This window comes from Mobula birostris, chromosome 14 (genome assembly GCF_030028105.1).
Source record: "Mobula birostris isolate sMobBir1 chromosome 14, sMobBir1.hap1, whole genome shotgun sequence".
In the NCBI taxonomy this organism is placed as follows: Eukaryota; Metazoa; Chordata; class Chondrichthyes; order Myliobatiformes; family Myliobatidae; genus Mobula; species Mobula birostris.
In genome coordinates, this window is record NC_092383.1 from 29,567,193 (window position 1) to 29,583,586 (window position 16,394).

A 16,394-nucleotide genomic window follows, 5' to 3' on the forward strand; every position below is an offset into this window, starting at 1 on the left:
GTTCAATGCAATACATAATCTAGCAAGAAAAAAAATAATAAATAAAACAAAACAAAACAAGTAAATCAATTACATAAATTGGATAGATTAAAAAATGCAAAAACAGAAATACTGTATATTAAAAAAAAGTGAGGTTGAGTATGCTTTTGGCTGTATTCCTACTACCTGCATACAGACAGAGCCTAAAAATTAAGGCTCCAGAGATCTAGACAATAAAGAGGTGGTAGAGGGAGGTAGAAGAATGGTTACAGGATTGCCTGGAGTCAGTGGACTGGGTTGTGTTCAAGAACTCATCTGAGGACCTGAATGACTACACCAGGGTCATTACAGACTTTATTTAAACAGCTATGGATGATCATGTCCCAACGAAATTGTTAAGGGTTTTCCCCAATAAGAGATGCTGGATAAACAATGAAGTCCAGAACCTGCTGACAGCCAGATTGGAGGCATTCAAGTTTGGAGATCCAGAATGCTATAAGAAATGCAGGTAAGATCTCCCGAAAGTCATCTCTTGGTTTAAGTGGAGATTCTGGACTAGACTGGAATCAACAAGGGATAGCTGTGGTAGGGTTTGAATGCCACAACCTCTTACAGATTTAAATCCTGTGACACAGGGGACAGCACAGCCTCCCTTCCAGATGAGCTCAATGCCTTCTATATTTGCTTTGATCATCAGAACAGGAAGGGACCATCGCATACCCCCATGTCTCCCAATGACCCGTTGGTCTCAGTACCTGAAGATCACATCTTCATCCGATCTGCCTTCTAGAGAATGAACCCAAGGAAAGCATCCAGTTCAAACAGAGTACCTGGCTGAGTACTGAAGATCTGTGCTAACCAACTGGCTGGTGTATTCATGGATATCTTCAACCTCTTGATCTGGCAGTGTGTGGTACCCACCTGCTTCAAGCAGTCTTCCATCGTACCGGTGCCCAAGAAGAGCATGGTAACCTGTATAAATGACTATCACCCAGTGGCATTTACATTCACAGTGATTAAGTGTTCTGAAAGGCTGACTTTGAAGCACATCAGTTCCGGTCTGAGTAGTGACTTGAATCCACTCCAATTCGCCTACCAAAACAACAGCTCTACAGCAGATGCTTATCTCATAGGCTCTTCACACAATCCTGTGTTATGTGACCACAGGTTTCGTTTACTGTGGGCGTCACTTTAAGCACCTGGACGAGGCTGGAGTATGACGTCAGCATAACAGAATGCGGACAGACTGGAGAGAGATGGGGAAGGGGAGGGGGGGGAGAGAGGGATAAGATTTCAGACTGCGAGCAGGAGTGGCTACAGTAATGGGTGAAGTTTGATACTTTCCCATGCCCAAAGGATTGGGTGAATGAGCGATACACAGTGCATATTGGATATGTGACTGTCGCCTTATAATATCTCTACATGGATTTTGGAATACAACTCGACGGCTGAGATATTTTGTGACTGTTACTTCATTTTCCCAGCACGAAACCTATGGAATTCTTCGCGATCTCCTCGTTGCATTTTAATGTGGATATTGTATACAAGTTTCTCCTCTCACCTATTCCGTGGATAGCTGAAACTTTTCAGCTTGCCATCTTAAAACTTAAAGAACTGTTCCTAAGCTTGATGGTTTGGGAGCCACAAACGCATAACACTGTTAACTTCTGTTTAGAAAAGTAGTTTGTTTAATTTTCTATATTTTGAGTAGATACTAATAAATATAGTGGTTTAACATTAAACCCTGACTCAGTTTGTGGTGTATTGTTGCTGGTACGTAACACCTGGAACATCTGGACAGCAAAGATGCATACATCAGGATGCTCTTTATCGATTACAGCTGTTGATGAATCAGCATACAGGAGGGAGATTGAAAATTTGGCTGAGTCCTGTAAAAACACAACAACCTCTCATTCAATGTCAATAAAACCAGGGAACTGATAGTAGACTTCAGGAGAAGGAAACCAGAGGCCCATGAGCCAGTAATCATTAGAGGAACAAAGGTGGAGAGGATCACTTACTTTAAATTCCTGGGTGTCAATATCTCAGAGGACCTGTCCTGAAACCATCATACAAATATAATTGCGAAGAAAGTATGACAGCACCTTTACTTCCTCAGGAGTATGCGGAGATTCTGCATGTCATCAAAAACCTTGGCAAACTTCTACAGGTAAGTGGTGGAAAGTGTGCTGACTGGCTGCATTATGGCCTGGTGTGGGAACACCAATCCCTTTGAGCGGAAAATCCGACAAAAAGTACTGGGTTCGGCCCAGTACATCACGGGTAAAAGCCTCCCAACAATTGAGCACATCTAAATGAAGCATTGCCTCAGAAAAGCGGCATCCATTGTTAAAGATCCTCATCACCCAGGCCATGCTCTTTTCTCACTGCTGTCATCAGGCAGAAGGAACAATACCTCTGGACTTGCAATACCAGGTTCAAGAACAGCTACTACCCCTCAACTTTTTGAACAAAAGGGGATAACTACACTCATTTAAGGACTCTTTCATCTTGTTACTTCACGCTCATTATTTATTGCTATTTATTTACTATCTGCACTTGCACCATATGTTTATAATTTACAGACCCTGTTTACAATTACTATAGATTTGCTGAGTCTGCCTACAGGAAAAGAATCTCAGGGTTGTATGTAGTAACATGTATGTACTCTGATAATAAATGTTTGCTAATAAATCCAGCATTTACTGTTTATTCTTTTGATGCATGCTATGTTGACAGAGTTATATATTTCATATAGCTCAGATTGAGCATTATGAAAGATAGCAATGAAGATATGCAGTAGTAGGCCCTTCAGCCCACCATGTACATCCCAATCATCTATACCAGTGTTTCCCAAAGTGGCAATATCACCCCCCTCGGAGCAGTGGTAGTTTCTACGGAGATGATAAAAATAAAAGAGATAGTGGGGGGGGGGGCGCTCAGTAGCAACAGGGTGCAGTTGAGGCTTAATATAAGAAATGAATAATGTGTAAGTATTTGATCCTCTGGTCTCATGATTACAATGATCATGTAATCATTCCATCTCTTGACGTTCCCTTAGACTTTCCTCAAAGTGCACTATAATTATTAAAAAGCAATGTGGCACTTCTGTATATGGCATATCATGAGAAACTTGGACTGAAGAAACCGTGTTATTTCTGGGCCCTGTCCACATATTATTGCTGTGCACTACTGTAGTACTGTGTTAGCTAGTACCACTCCCATACTCTAAATAAGCAGAAACGCAGTTCCTGTGAATTAGGGTATGGCGTTCAATTGGGTAAAGTTCAGAATCTGCTCTTTCGAATGACTTTGATCGCAATTCTCTAGCCCGTGGCCCAACTGAGATACTACTGCTCCCCTTTATGTACCTTCAAGTAGAGAGTCAAGTTTTGCCTGAGCTCTGACGCAATCATAACTTTCCCCCTTATTGATCACACCACTTGAGGTTGGACTTAAACAATAGGCCACTGACCATGGTAGTTCATCTATAGCAAAAATGGCAGAAGCAGACCAAACGAAAAAATGTAAACATTATATTACGGAGTACCTGATGAATTTATGTCAGCAGCAAGCAGCCAATGTGTTTCTTTTTTAAAATGAGGCAATGAAACTACCCAGGCTCCTTTAACATTTGAAGAGAATACACTCTCATAAAGCAAACAAGAACTTGGCTTATTTTCAGTTACCTAGTGAAAACTTTCAGAAACATAAAACACCTCAAAACATGTTCGCAAGTACTTCACAGTAGTGATTGTTTGTGTGCTTCATACAATATTTCATTGCTCATTGCTAAAACTGGAAAGCTCCATACAATTGGAGAAGAACTGATTCAGCCAGCAGTAAGGGAGGCTCTGAGTATGGTTTTGTATAGTTACCAGATCACCAGTCAAAATAATTAAAGTGATTCCACTCAGCAACATTTCTGTTCAAAGACAAATAAAGGAAATATCTGAGAATGTGGAACACATTGTGCAACGTACTTAGGACAACTGAATTTGCTTTGCATCTGGATGAATCAACTTTGCCAGACAACAAATCTTTGCTTCTTGGCTATGTTCACTTCATAACTGATGAAAGCATGGTTCAAGAGTTACTATTTGCAATGGGACTAGAAAGAGATACAAAGAAGGAGTCAATATTTTGGGGTGTTGAGCAATTTTCAAAGTAAAGGACATTCTGCTCATCAACATTCTTGCTTTTGCAACAGATGGGGCACCATCAATGAACGGACGTAACTGTGGGTTATTACTTTCTTGCAAAAGCTGTACCTAACATACTTACCTTTCACTTCATAGACATCTTGTTGCAAAAAACCTGAGTAATCAGCTGCACAAATTATTAAATATTGTTATCACAGTGGTAAATAAAATCAAGTCCCATGCTCTTAACTCTCCACAATTTCAAGAGCTTTGTACTAAGAATGATGGAAATCTGATTGCTTGTTTCACACATAAGTCAGATGGTTCTCAAAAGGAAACTGCCTGAGATGTATTTGAAACTGTGATGAAATTCTTCATTCAGTAATCAACTCAAGAACATTCAGTATTACATGGCTTAGTTGTCAGAATTATTCACAAATTTTAATGAAATCAATCTTCAATTCAAGGAAACGATATGAATCTTATCTAAGTTAAATCTGTTGTCTCCATATTTCTGTCCAAGTTAACCCTATTTAAGTACAACACTAGCTGTCACAGACTTTTCCAGAGCCTGAGTTGAAAGAGAAAGAAAAGAATACCAGATGATGATCTTCAAGGTATACTGTGCTCACCTGGATGAGCCCCATAGACACATCAGAGATATTTCAGGATCTTCACTTAATCCAAATAACAGACTGGGTAGTAAATCCATTCTTGAACAGACTGATGTTGAGAAGCTGATATCTCTGCACCAAACCCACCCATCTCACTGAAAAGTGAAAAGGCGATGAAATAATTGGACTGCTTATATGCTCTAAAACTGTTGATGGAATTCTTTTTACTGTAATCAAAAATATATTTGTAGCTTTACACAGATTTTAATTTTCTTTGCAATTATTTGTCATTACTTTGAATTTGCAGTTCCCATTTTCTTTCACTGAGCACCCTAAGTCAAAATTCTTTATAGCTTTTATGTAATGGTGGGAAGTGAGAAGGGGCACTGGCAATGTGGTCTGGAACTCAGGGGAGCAGTAACCCAAGAAGTTTGGAAGCCACTAATCTATACTGATCCCATTTTCAGCACAGGGCATGAAACATCATAGAACAGAAAGCTACAAGTGCTCATCTTATATCATCCAAGTACATATGAATTCCACCATTCATTGTGTATATCCCAGCCATGTTACACTTTTAAAAATGTATGACCTTGTTTTTCTTTTGCAATTTCTGTTATCTTACCAACTTATGAACATCATTTTGTAATTTTGGTATCAGCTGCAAACTTACTGATCATACTTTCTGCATTTGCATCCAGATAACAAACAAGGGGTTCCAACACCAATCAACCAATCACTGGTTACAAGCTTCCATGGGCAAACTACACCCACCCTACCACCAGAGTCATGCTCTGCCTCCTGACCACTAAACCAATTTCGAATTTCATATGCCACGATTCTTCAACCCACTGATATTTCCGTAATCTTGCCCACCAATGTTAGATTCATTAATTTAATTGTTCATGTATTATATATTTCACATTCCTATAATACAGTATCTCTCATTTTTAAAAATTCTCTAAACCTGCTAATAAGTACATTTTCCTCACCCGACTCCACAATAACTCTTGACATACAGGTGCCTTCAAGAACTATAGCAGTGGGGTCAGCAGATCTGAATTCCAAAAATTCATTCAACCTTCTTAGTTAACCTCAATATTCAGGTAAACATGTTTGAAACTGAACATTTTGACGGTGGTCTATTTTAACTTTCATCAAAGCTTTTATACTTAATTGTTTTCCCTGACTGAAAAAACCATGCCCGTTTCAAAAAGACAAATAAAAAAATCCAACTTGTGGCAGTTAATGACTGAGAACCTGCAAATTTCTGACTCCAATGGCATTTTTTGCTAGACCGGGTCCGAAGAGGCATACATCAACAAAACAACCAATTGAAAACAGCGTCCATTGGAAACTCGGTTTTAATAAACCTGTAAGGAATGCAGCCAATTGAGAACAGGCGCAAACTAACCAATAGCGGAAAGAGTAAATTGGAAACTAGGATTTAATTGACCAATGGTTAATAAGCAAGACGAAACGGGAGGGAGTTGCTGGCTCAAATTGACCAATAGGTGAAAAGAAGGGAGTGACCACAGCGATGTCAAAACTCCAACAATAACAGTGCCGAACAGTGAAAGGGAATTTACACTGTACACATCTGGAACAAACCACAGAGTAAGGGGCGAAGAATCAACAGCCGTTCACCGTTTCCAGGAATATCGCGGCAGACTGACCCTCATCCCTAAATGAAGGGGGTAAATATATATCCCACCTCAAAGAATAAAACAGAACCCCTCACACAGCACCCCATACTCCCCTGATTTGAATGGGGCGATGGTCGAGACATGAAGAGGATATGAAAGGAGGAGGAAGGCGGCTTTGGGAGATTTGGAGCAGAGCAAGTTGAGGGGCAATGGAGTGTGCGCACGGGAAAGAGGGCTATTCAATTAAGAAATGAGAATAGAAGAGCGAGGGGCTGACTAGAAGAGGGCGTGAGAGAGATGTGTAGAAGAGGGAAAATGTGTGGCGAGGAGTAGGTGGAGAAGGGTTTGAAGTGGGTTGTGGCTGGAGGGAGAGGGATCGGTGGGTTTGGAGCAAGTGGAGAGAGAAGTCGAAGGGCTGATGGACTTGGGGGTAAATGGGGAAAGGTAGAGGGAAGGAGGAAGAACGTGGGCAGAGATGATGTGGAGATAGGTGACATGGAGAAGTGAAAGGATGCGGGCGGGGAGATGCTTCGGCACACAAGAGGGTCGCGAAAGCCCGAGGACCCCAGCGATACAGGAGCCAGGGTGGTGGTGGGGGGGGGGAGTAATGTCCCGGGATCACCGGGGGTATCGGTGGAGCATCCAGTACCGCTGGAAAACCGAGCCCTGGTAAGAGGAGGGCAGATCCCGAGCAGTGGGCAGCCTCCAACGGACGGCGGGCTGTCCGGTCAACGAGCACCGTCGCTGGCGGGATAAGAGCGCTCCGAGCCCAGACATCGAGAAGTCGAGCCGGAGCCCTGCACCCCGATTCCGGGCTGAAGGAAACGGATGAGGGGCGGCAGAAAGAGTTCGGGTCGCGTTGGTCCCGGTACCGAGGACTGGCAGCACCGGGCTCGGCAACAGGTCCCTTGAAGCCCGGCGCCACTCCAACCGTCTACTACTCACCGCCAAGCGCTCGTAAGCCTCGAGCGCCCGCAGCGCCGTGTCGGTCAGCTTGACGTGGTAAAGCGACAGCCGCTGCCCCTTGTTGAGCCTCCCGCACGACAGCCCGAAGCGCCGCTCCTCGCCCAGCGCCGCCATCTTACACTGAGCGCGAGCAGCGCCGCCCGCTCGAGCCCCGCCGCTGCCAGCTCGTGCGTCAACCGCAGCAGCGGGCGCAGACTGAACCCGCGGGACGGGACGGGACCGCACAGGCACCGGGGTGGGCAGTACAACCTGTCACTCAATGCACATGCTCCGGGGAGGACAGTGCAGCCTGCCACTCTGTGCAAATGCTCGGGGGGGGGGGGGAGGATAGTGCAATTGTGTCAGTCAATGCATCGGCACCGGGGAAGGTAGTCAGTCAATCAAGGTACAGGCAACTTGGGAATGCAACTTGACACCTAATGCACGGGTACCAGGAAGAGCAGTGCTACCTGCTACTCGATGCACATGCACCGGAGTGGGCAGTGCGACCTGTCACTTAATGCACAAGCACCTGAAAGGGCAGTGCTGCGTGGACAGTGCAAATTGTTGGTTAATGCATCGAGCCTAGCGAGGCAGTGCTGCCTCATTCACTGCATGAGACCGGCTTTGCCGCTCAATGCGGGCTCATCTAGGAAGCCAGGGCACAATCTCTTATTCAATACACAGGAAACAAGGGTCACTCAACACACCGGCACAGGGGAAGGCAACGCAACGTCTCACTCTGTGCCCAACTACTGGAAACACTGTGCAGTGGGCCAATACACAGACACCTGAAGGCAGTACAATTTGTTATTCACTGAAAGTACTGCAGTTTATCACTCGATGCACTGACACTCCAGAAGACAATCTGTCATTCAATCCACGGCACCAAGAATGTAGTGCAACATTTCAATCAATATTAGGACTCCGATGAGGGCAGTGCAATCTCAAAACTCAGAATGCAAATACCGGAGAGGGCAATCCAACTTGCCACACTGCACACGGGAAATTCGTGCAGCACTCCAGTAACGCGCAGTTGCAGGGCAATGCGCTTAGTGCGTTCCACGAAAAGAGGGGAGGCAGAGTACTCCAACGTACCGAGACTGGGGAGGGCTGTTCCATCCACTGCCGAAAGGTGGGGGCCAGGTTAGCAATGTAACCTGGCGACCTATGGTACCTAAAGACGGCAGTCAATAAATGAATGGGATCGGCTGTAGAAACGAACAACTCGGTGTACGGGGACCTGAAACGGGATTTTGTCATTCAGTGAATGGAGACTATGAAACGACGCTCATCCAGTCTGACCTAAAGTTCGTTGACAGCAATGTAACCTTGCACCAAGCCTTTCGGTGTAAATTTTTTTTTCCCAGTTTGCCAGCAGCTGGTAAGGGGGTGGAAGCCAGAACACCTCAGGCTGGCTGAGGAACCTAGACGTGACGAGCGGGAGGAAACTTGAGTGCAGCCCGTCACAGTGCTATCTGGAGCACTGCGCTCGCCGCAGTCACAGCCACCAGGACATCTGGGTTGGGAGAAGATTTCTGCCCTATCTGAAAGCACGTGCCCCACGCTATGGCCTGATATGACCACCTGTCAATCAACATAGGGAGGATCTAGAGTACTGAAGAAATAGTGCAACCAGCCATTAGTCAATGGAAGTGCAAAGATCAGTGTTGCTTACAGGGGTACGGGAGTAGGTACGGCATGCTGATGTGTATGGACGCAAGAAAACACAGTGGTTCTTGGGGACAGAGGGATGAACCCCACAGGACACAATCCGACACGTTACATTGCGTTTCAGACAATATCAATGGAATTGCTTTATTTTTCTCTCATGTACTGACAACCGTGAAAAATGATCTTGCATTCAGGAATTGCCATTGTTTTATTGTAAAACGTACCGAGATACGGTATAAAGCTTGCCTTGCATTCTGCTAATACTGTACAAATAAATCATAACACAGTGCATTCAGGTAGAACAAGGTACAACAATAACAATTCAGAATGAAGAGTAACAGCTACTGAGAAAATGCTGTGCAGGTGTACAATAAAGTGCAAGATCATAACGAGATAGATTGTGAGGTCAGGAGTCCATTTTATTGCACTAGGAATACGGTTTAAAATGCCATTGTGGTGCCCAGTGACTGCTTATCGGGGGCAAAAAAAACCCAAAAAAACCAAAAAAACCACTGAATACTTTGTTAGTAATGATCACGCTAATAATGGAGAGGCGAGCGGTGGTGATGGCGAGAAATGGTCGAAGCAATGGAAGGCGGGGTCAGGGTCGAAGCAGAGCCAAGGCTGAGCGTGTCTTCCTTGAGAGCGAGGAAAGTCCCGATATCTGATCAATTTAAGTGCCAGGTCGGATATGGTCCGAATTGCCGTGGCGGCGTTCAGACTCCAGAGCGGTACGAGAGCAAGCAATGACCCGATGTTTGGGCTAATTAAGTGCAGGGCCAGAGTGAAGTCAGGGTGTCGGGACCGGAGGTGAGACGAGGGCCAGTTTTGCTCACTGCGCTATGATTATTTGGTTCTGTGATGAACTGAGGCTACGGCCTGCTTCAACTGCAGTGATGTCTGGCTTTGTGTCTTTCGCAGAATTAAAGCAGACATCCCACCTCTCCAAGAAGTTCCAGGAGTCTCCTGCATATTAATAGTGGCTCCCAGATGCCCGCAAATTATATACAGTATCACGGAAATCAATTTTTTGAGAGCGAGCGAGCAAGAGAGAAAGTGACAGCACGAGAGAGAAAGCGAGAGCACGAGAGAGAAAGCAAGCGAGAGTGCGCGAGCTACCACGAGCGGGAGGGATGGAGGGAGGGAGGGGGGAAGAGAGAGAGAGAGAGCGCCATGGCAGAGTGTTCCAAAAAAAAAAGAAAATATAAAACATACGTCACCCCAGACTACACTAAAGTGTACCCCTGCCTAATAGGGGTCAAAAATAATGACAGTGTTGCTCGCTGCACTGTTTGCCACAGTGACTTTTCTATTGCCCATGGTGGGTTAAGACTGTAAAAGACATGTTGAGGTGAGTTTAACAGGTGTCATTCATTTATTAGCATAGCTAACGTTATTTAAACTAGCTGGCTAGCTGCTAAGGAGCTACTCTACTGCAGACATCCCACCTCTTCCGGAAGTCCCCTGTAAATTGATGGTGCTACCTTCCTGAAATCAGTTTTTGCAGGGTGGGATGTCTGCTAAAGTTAGGAAGCTACTTGCTTAATTCCCTGTTTGCACAATTTGTTTTCTTTTTTCTCTCTCTGTTCATTGTGTGTTTGATGGTCTTTTTTAAAAATGGGTTCTTTTGAGGTTTCTTTGCTTTGTGGCTGACTAAGACAAATATCAAGGTTGTATAATGTATACATGCTTTGATAAGTGTACTTTGAACTCTGATTTAATAATCTTATAACAGCAGGGTAGAATCTACCCGTAAGCCTGGTAGTGTGTGATTTCAGGCTTTTATATTTTCAGGCCATTGGAGAGGGGAAAGGAGAGAAGGTTGGTGGTGTTGGGGGTTTTTGATTATGCTGGCTGCTTTACTGAGACAGAGAGACGTTCCATGGAAGGGAAGCTGGTTTCCGTGATGTGCTGAGCTGTGCCCACAACACTACAGTTCCTTGCAGTCACCTGCAAAGCAGTTACCATCCCAAGCCATTCTGTATCCAGATAGTACACTTTCAAAGGGTGCATCAATAATGAGGACTTGAGGAAGTAGAGGTGATGATGAGCTTTCTTGGCCATGGTTTCTGATGTGGCTGGACCAGGACAAACTATTGGTGATGTTCATTCCGATTATGTCATGATTCAAGTAATTAAATGAGTCAATATCATGACTCATAATCCAATGCTCTGCCTATAGAACCAGGAGTAAAAGGACACTAAATTATCTGGTATAGAAAGCATTCTAGTACAGATTCCCTATCAGCCTTTATATCAGAGCAGAGCATATACTGTACCCCATTAATGAAGGCACCCTGATCATTTGGACCATGCATGGCGTGGCACATGGCAACCCCACATGCATATTGGACCCTATTACTGAACCTGCGTGGGGTACAATATATAGATGGGCAGCATCCATACAGCATTCTCTCACAGAGCATCAAGAAATGTAATAGCCTTCACTCAATGTTCTGTGAGCATATGCACGCAGGCAACCTGCCATTCCAAACACAATGAACAGTCTACTCAAACATAGGGAGCACACCATATTCTGTATCACATACCTAAAGCAGATAGATATCACTACGTGGACCTGGAAAAACGTGCCCAGGTTTGGGACAACCATCACATTGTAATCCATGCATCAGGAACAGAGAACCACTATGCAGTTTGCTGCTAACTACATGAATATTCTTTGGGTGTGTGGGGGATCGACAGGGCACATCAGTGTTTCCAAGTTCTTGCTTGGGAAAAGACAGGGAGCAGAAATGCACCAACACTTGACCGACTGGGGACTATGTGCATATCCAAGCAGAGGCCCCAGCACAATTTATCATTCAAGGCACCTAGAACGAGGAATTCATTGCTACCTGCCATTCAGTGTATCAGAGACAATGTGGGGCATGGTGTACACAGTGACATTTCAAGCCAAGTCAAATTTATTATCATTTATCTATATACACGAATACCACCAAACGAGATGTTTCTCCAGACTAGGGTGTAAAGCACAGTAGTACGCAGAATACACAATAACTTAGGAAAGTAAGAATTAAATCTACAAATTAATTATGCTTAAAGTGTGTAAAGTAAATATTGTAGGTACAGTACAAATTATCAAGTGACTCTTCAAATGCGACACTTCATTCATTGTGTTAGTATGTGATCAGGGACTTGGGATGGAATATTTTCAGGGCATCAGGTTAATATGGGAATGGGAAAATGTCTCAATCAGTGTAGGAGACACACATCGTGTGAAGAATAAATGCTACAGGCATTGCTATATGTAAAGGTGTACAGCACATTCACGGTGTGCTGGGGCCATTGTGTTCAGGGATGTGTGTAGCGGAAAGAAATTGTGCAAAAAAAGCAAGGATGTGCAGTGCCATGTTGCTAATGCAAAGGGAACTATGTATATATAACGGTATCCTGTGGATTATGAGTACATAAATGGAGAGGGAGGACAGAATATCTCTGTCACTAGCGCACCTGTAATAATGTGCATATGGTGAAAAATTATACACCTGTTAACAGGTCTTTAAATGCACCACAGAAGAAGGTGTTCAATGTTTTGTCAGTGTACCTAAAAGGCGAATGGACAGTGTTCTATTAATCAATAATCCAGAGACAATGTTCACTAATGCACTGTATATGTGCAGTGTCCAGTTATTCATTGCAGTACACTTAAAAGATGACTTAAGTAATCCACACTCAGCATATAGTGGGTAACTTATACAAAGGGAAAGAGGCAGTATTATCTCCCTATGCATGAGTAAGGGTTCAGAGAAAACACACTCAATGCAGTGACAAAGTGGAGGGAGAGCCATGGTGGACTAACTCCCATTCCACCTTGAATCTTGAAAGGGGGAATGTGCAAAGCCAAACATAAAGAGAGAGGACAAACAGTGCTCCAGTCACTATATTAGAAACGGCATGCAAGGCCAAACCACAACAATTCATGGTGATGAGTTTCCTGCTTGTCTGCTATAATGTCAGTCCAAAGAGGCTACATAACAGCCACGTCTTTTTGTTCCCAAAACCCTGCTTCTTATTTACACTTCAAGACTCAATACTGTTCACTGTGTTTATTTTCAGACTACAGGTCATTAGTTGTGGAAAGGTACATTGTATGTTTTCTACTGAAAGTATCATAGATTCACCGAATGTGCACATGCTGCCTGTCAAATCCATACCAACTAACTTGTTAACATGAGAGGGCACAGTTTTAAGGCGCTTGGAAGAAGGTACAGAGGAGCTGTCAGGGGTAAGTTTTTTACGCCGAGGGTGGTGAGTGCGTGGAATGGACTGCCAGTGACGGTGGTGGAGGCGGATACGATAGGGTCTTTTAAGAGACTCCTGGACACGTACATGGAGCTTAGAAAAATAGAGGGCTACGGGTAACCTTAGGTAATTTCTAAAGTAAGTACATGTTCGGCACAGCATCATGGGTCAAAGGGCTTGTACTGTACTATAGGTTTTCTATGTTTCTATATAATATCAGAGACACACAAAGGTTCATTTATTATCAAAGTATAGAACTCTGAAATTCTTAAATTCTGGTAACCATGGAACTAAGAATGAAAAGAAAGGCAGCACAATCATTAACCCCCAAATCCCACCTCCCCACAAAAAAAACAAACACGAACAAGACAGGCACGTCAACACCGCCCCCCCCCCCCAATCTCTTCTCCTGCACAAGAAATGAGCAAAACGGAACATGCACATTGATCCCCAAATCCTTCCTTCCACACAAAAAAGCAAACAAAATGGATCAGGCATATTATCCCCCAAATCCCCATTCCTGCAAATAAAAACCGAGAAGATTGGGTGAGAAAACACAGAATATGAAAACTATATGACTGAAAAGAAGTCTATAGTCCAAGTCCACATCCAAAATGCAGAAAAAACAGGGCAACATTCAGGTGCGGTAGCAGGACCTCCTCCCCTGTCCAGAACAAATCAACTGATCAAAAGGCAAATAGTTGGCGCTCACCCTCTGCACTCGCTTCGATGCTGCTGTCTCCAGATACTGCAAATGCAGGAATCTGGAGCAACACACAATGCGTTGGAGAAACTCAAGGTCAGTCAACATCTATGGAGGAAAATGGCAGATGACATTTTGGATCAAGGCCCTTCATATAGACTCCAAATGAAAGGTCACAAACTAAGAAGTCAACCGCCTACTTCCTTCTTGATGGTGCCTGATTTGCCGAGTTCCTTCAGTGCATTGCGTGTTGCTCAGTGTAGGAGTAATTCGGGTAGACCCACTCCCATGTCCTCTCTCCATTGCCTTTCAGATTCGTTCTTTCCAAATAATTATTCAGCTCTCATCTTTATAATGCTGATTACATTGTAAATACAAGCTGATATTTATCTATTTATGCACATTTTATTCCTTATCTGTACTCCTAACATTATTTTTATATAATTCTTTATTCTGTATAATAATTGAATACTGTTGTTTTTGCGTTTTATGTAGCGCCAATACACCTAGAGCAATTTCCTAATTGTATAAATGTATATGGTGAATTAAGTTGATCTTGATTTGAAAATTACAGCTGAATCTGCCTCTATCACTATCCCTGACAATGTATTCCAGATCTTAGTCATTTCATGTATAAAAACTCCCATTTCATATTCACTGATCATCTACGGATTTTGCTCCCTGGTTCCTGAACCCACTGCCAATGGGAACAATTTCTCTCTGTTTACTCAGATTGTAGCCTTGATAATTTAAAATAATTCACACAACCTCCTGTATTCTAAAGAGAACAATCTTAACTTCATCAGTTTACCCGTGTAGTTAAAGACCCTCATTCCTGAAATCAGATAGTTTCCAAAGAGTTCAAATCTTTTCCAAGGCGCCACATCTAAGGATACAGCATTCCAATGGCTGAGCCTTTGTTGTGTCTGGATAAAAGGTTTTGATCCAGAATATTGAATGTCCATTGTCTTCCACAGCTGCTGCTTGTCCTACTGAGTTCCTCCAGCAACTTTTCTTTTGCATTGTTTTGTGAAGTTCATCATAATTTCCTTGCTTGTGTCCCTCTATTGATATAGCCCAAGATCCTATCACTTACCCAACCTGCCCAACTCTTAGAAAAAACTCTGTTTTTATACTTTTTTTAAGAACTATTCCTCCTCTTCCCATTACATAACTCTTCCCAATTTTCAGCATTAAACTTTATTAGCTGCTCTTTTACCATCCAACAATGCTGCCTGTATAGCTTGAAATGTATTTACCATCCCATTTATAGTTCATTACACTTCCAAGTGCACTAATGAGTGATGTGGTAAAATATTCACAAATAAACACTTAAGCCTATGTCCTTCCTTGCAATAACATTATATCTCTTTATCTTAAGAAAACATTTTGTAAGTTTTCTTAAAGCTTTTAACTTGAATGATTTATTTTAAAACATCTTAATCTGTATTATTACTTATTCATAGAATATAATTTATAACATTGTTTACGTGGTAAAATAATGCACTTTTATGGAGTTGAATATAGTCTTTCCTCTTTGGTATGAGTTGGTGTGTTGATGGTATGATACTAGCTACTCATGTTATAGCAAAAGTTGCTGATATTGCTTCTGATACTTGATTTTACCAGATCTGATAAAAACTGGATAGATTTTACATCTTATTTTTTCTTCCATATCAGTTTCAATTTATAATCCCAGGTTATATAAACTTCATGTAGTTGTATAAATTTTGCTGTATCTCAGACCTGAAATGTTCTCTCTGTTTCTCATTCCACAGCAACCACTGGGCCAATATTTTCCATTTTTATTTCAGACTTCTACCATTAGCAGTTTTTTGTTATTTTAATTTTAACTGTACCACTGGTTGCCATAACTGGATCTTGTATTTGCACCGCCTATGCTTAAATCAACTAAAGTCATGATTTTGCATGGTCAGTGTAATGTGGGCTTCCCTTTGCTTATACATCATTTGGCTGTTATCTTACATGTTATTTAGTGGAGGATACAATTTACTTAGCAAAGCTTGTATTGTGTTTCCTGTTATTCAGCAGCTAATTTGCTATCAGTCTTAAGGATTGTTGCCACAGTAACAATAAGGCAACTTTTGCATCTTCTTTTGTCTGTCTCAGTTTGATAAAATTCTCTCAGCTGTTTGTGTCATGGTCCGGTCCGTGAAGTCCGCATTCCGGTTCACGGTCCGGTCCATCAACCCTTGCCAGGTTTTCCTGTCTACCCTGTTTCTGTTCCTGTTGAGCACTAATTGAGGCAGCTGATTCTCGTTGGGGCTGGCTGCATAAATACCTCCAGAGACCAGGGTGTGGCTGCTGGATTGTTCTGGTCCTTACTCCATGTATCCCTTCCCCTGCCTTCTGATTCCTCGCCTGAAGTTCTTGTCTCGCCTTGCATTGCCTGAAGCCTTGCCTTGTC

General features: G+C 42.9%; 1 protein-coding gene across 4 annotated transcripts in view; it reads right to left on the reverse strand.

Annotated features, from left to right (window-relative positions):
- Positions 1–7,581, reverse strand: part of LOC140209799 (RNA polymerase II elongation factor ELL2) — a 101,515-nt gene extending 93,934 nt beyond the window's left edge. For 2 of the 4 annotated variants that reach the window (XM_072278288.1, XM_072278287.1), the window contains exon 1: positions 7,327–7,581. In XM_072278288.1, coding sequence (XP_072134389.1) covers positions 7,327–7,461 — 135 coding nt within the window. In that variant the 5' untranslated portion in view covers positions 7,462–7,581. Of the gene's footprint in view, positions 1–4,753; positions 4,802–7,326 lie in introns of those variants that run through there. The other 2 variants (XM_072278291.1, XM_072278289.1) reach the window with 1 other exon arrangement.
- Between the last annotated feature and the right edge of the window lie 8,813 nt (positions 7,582–16,394).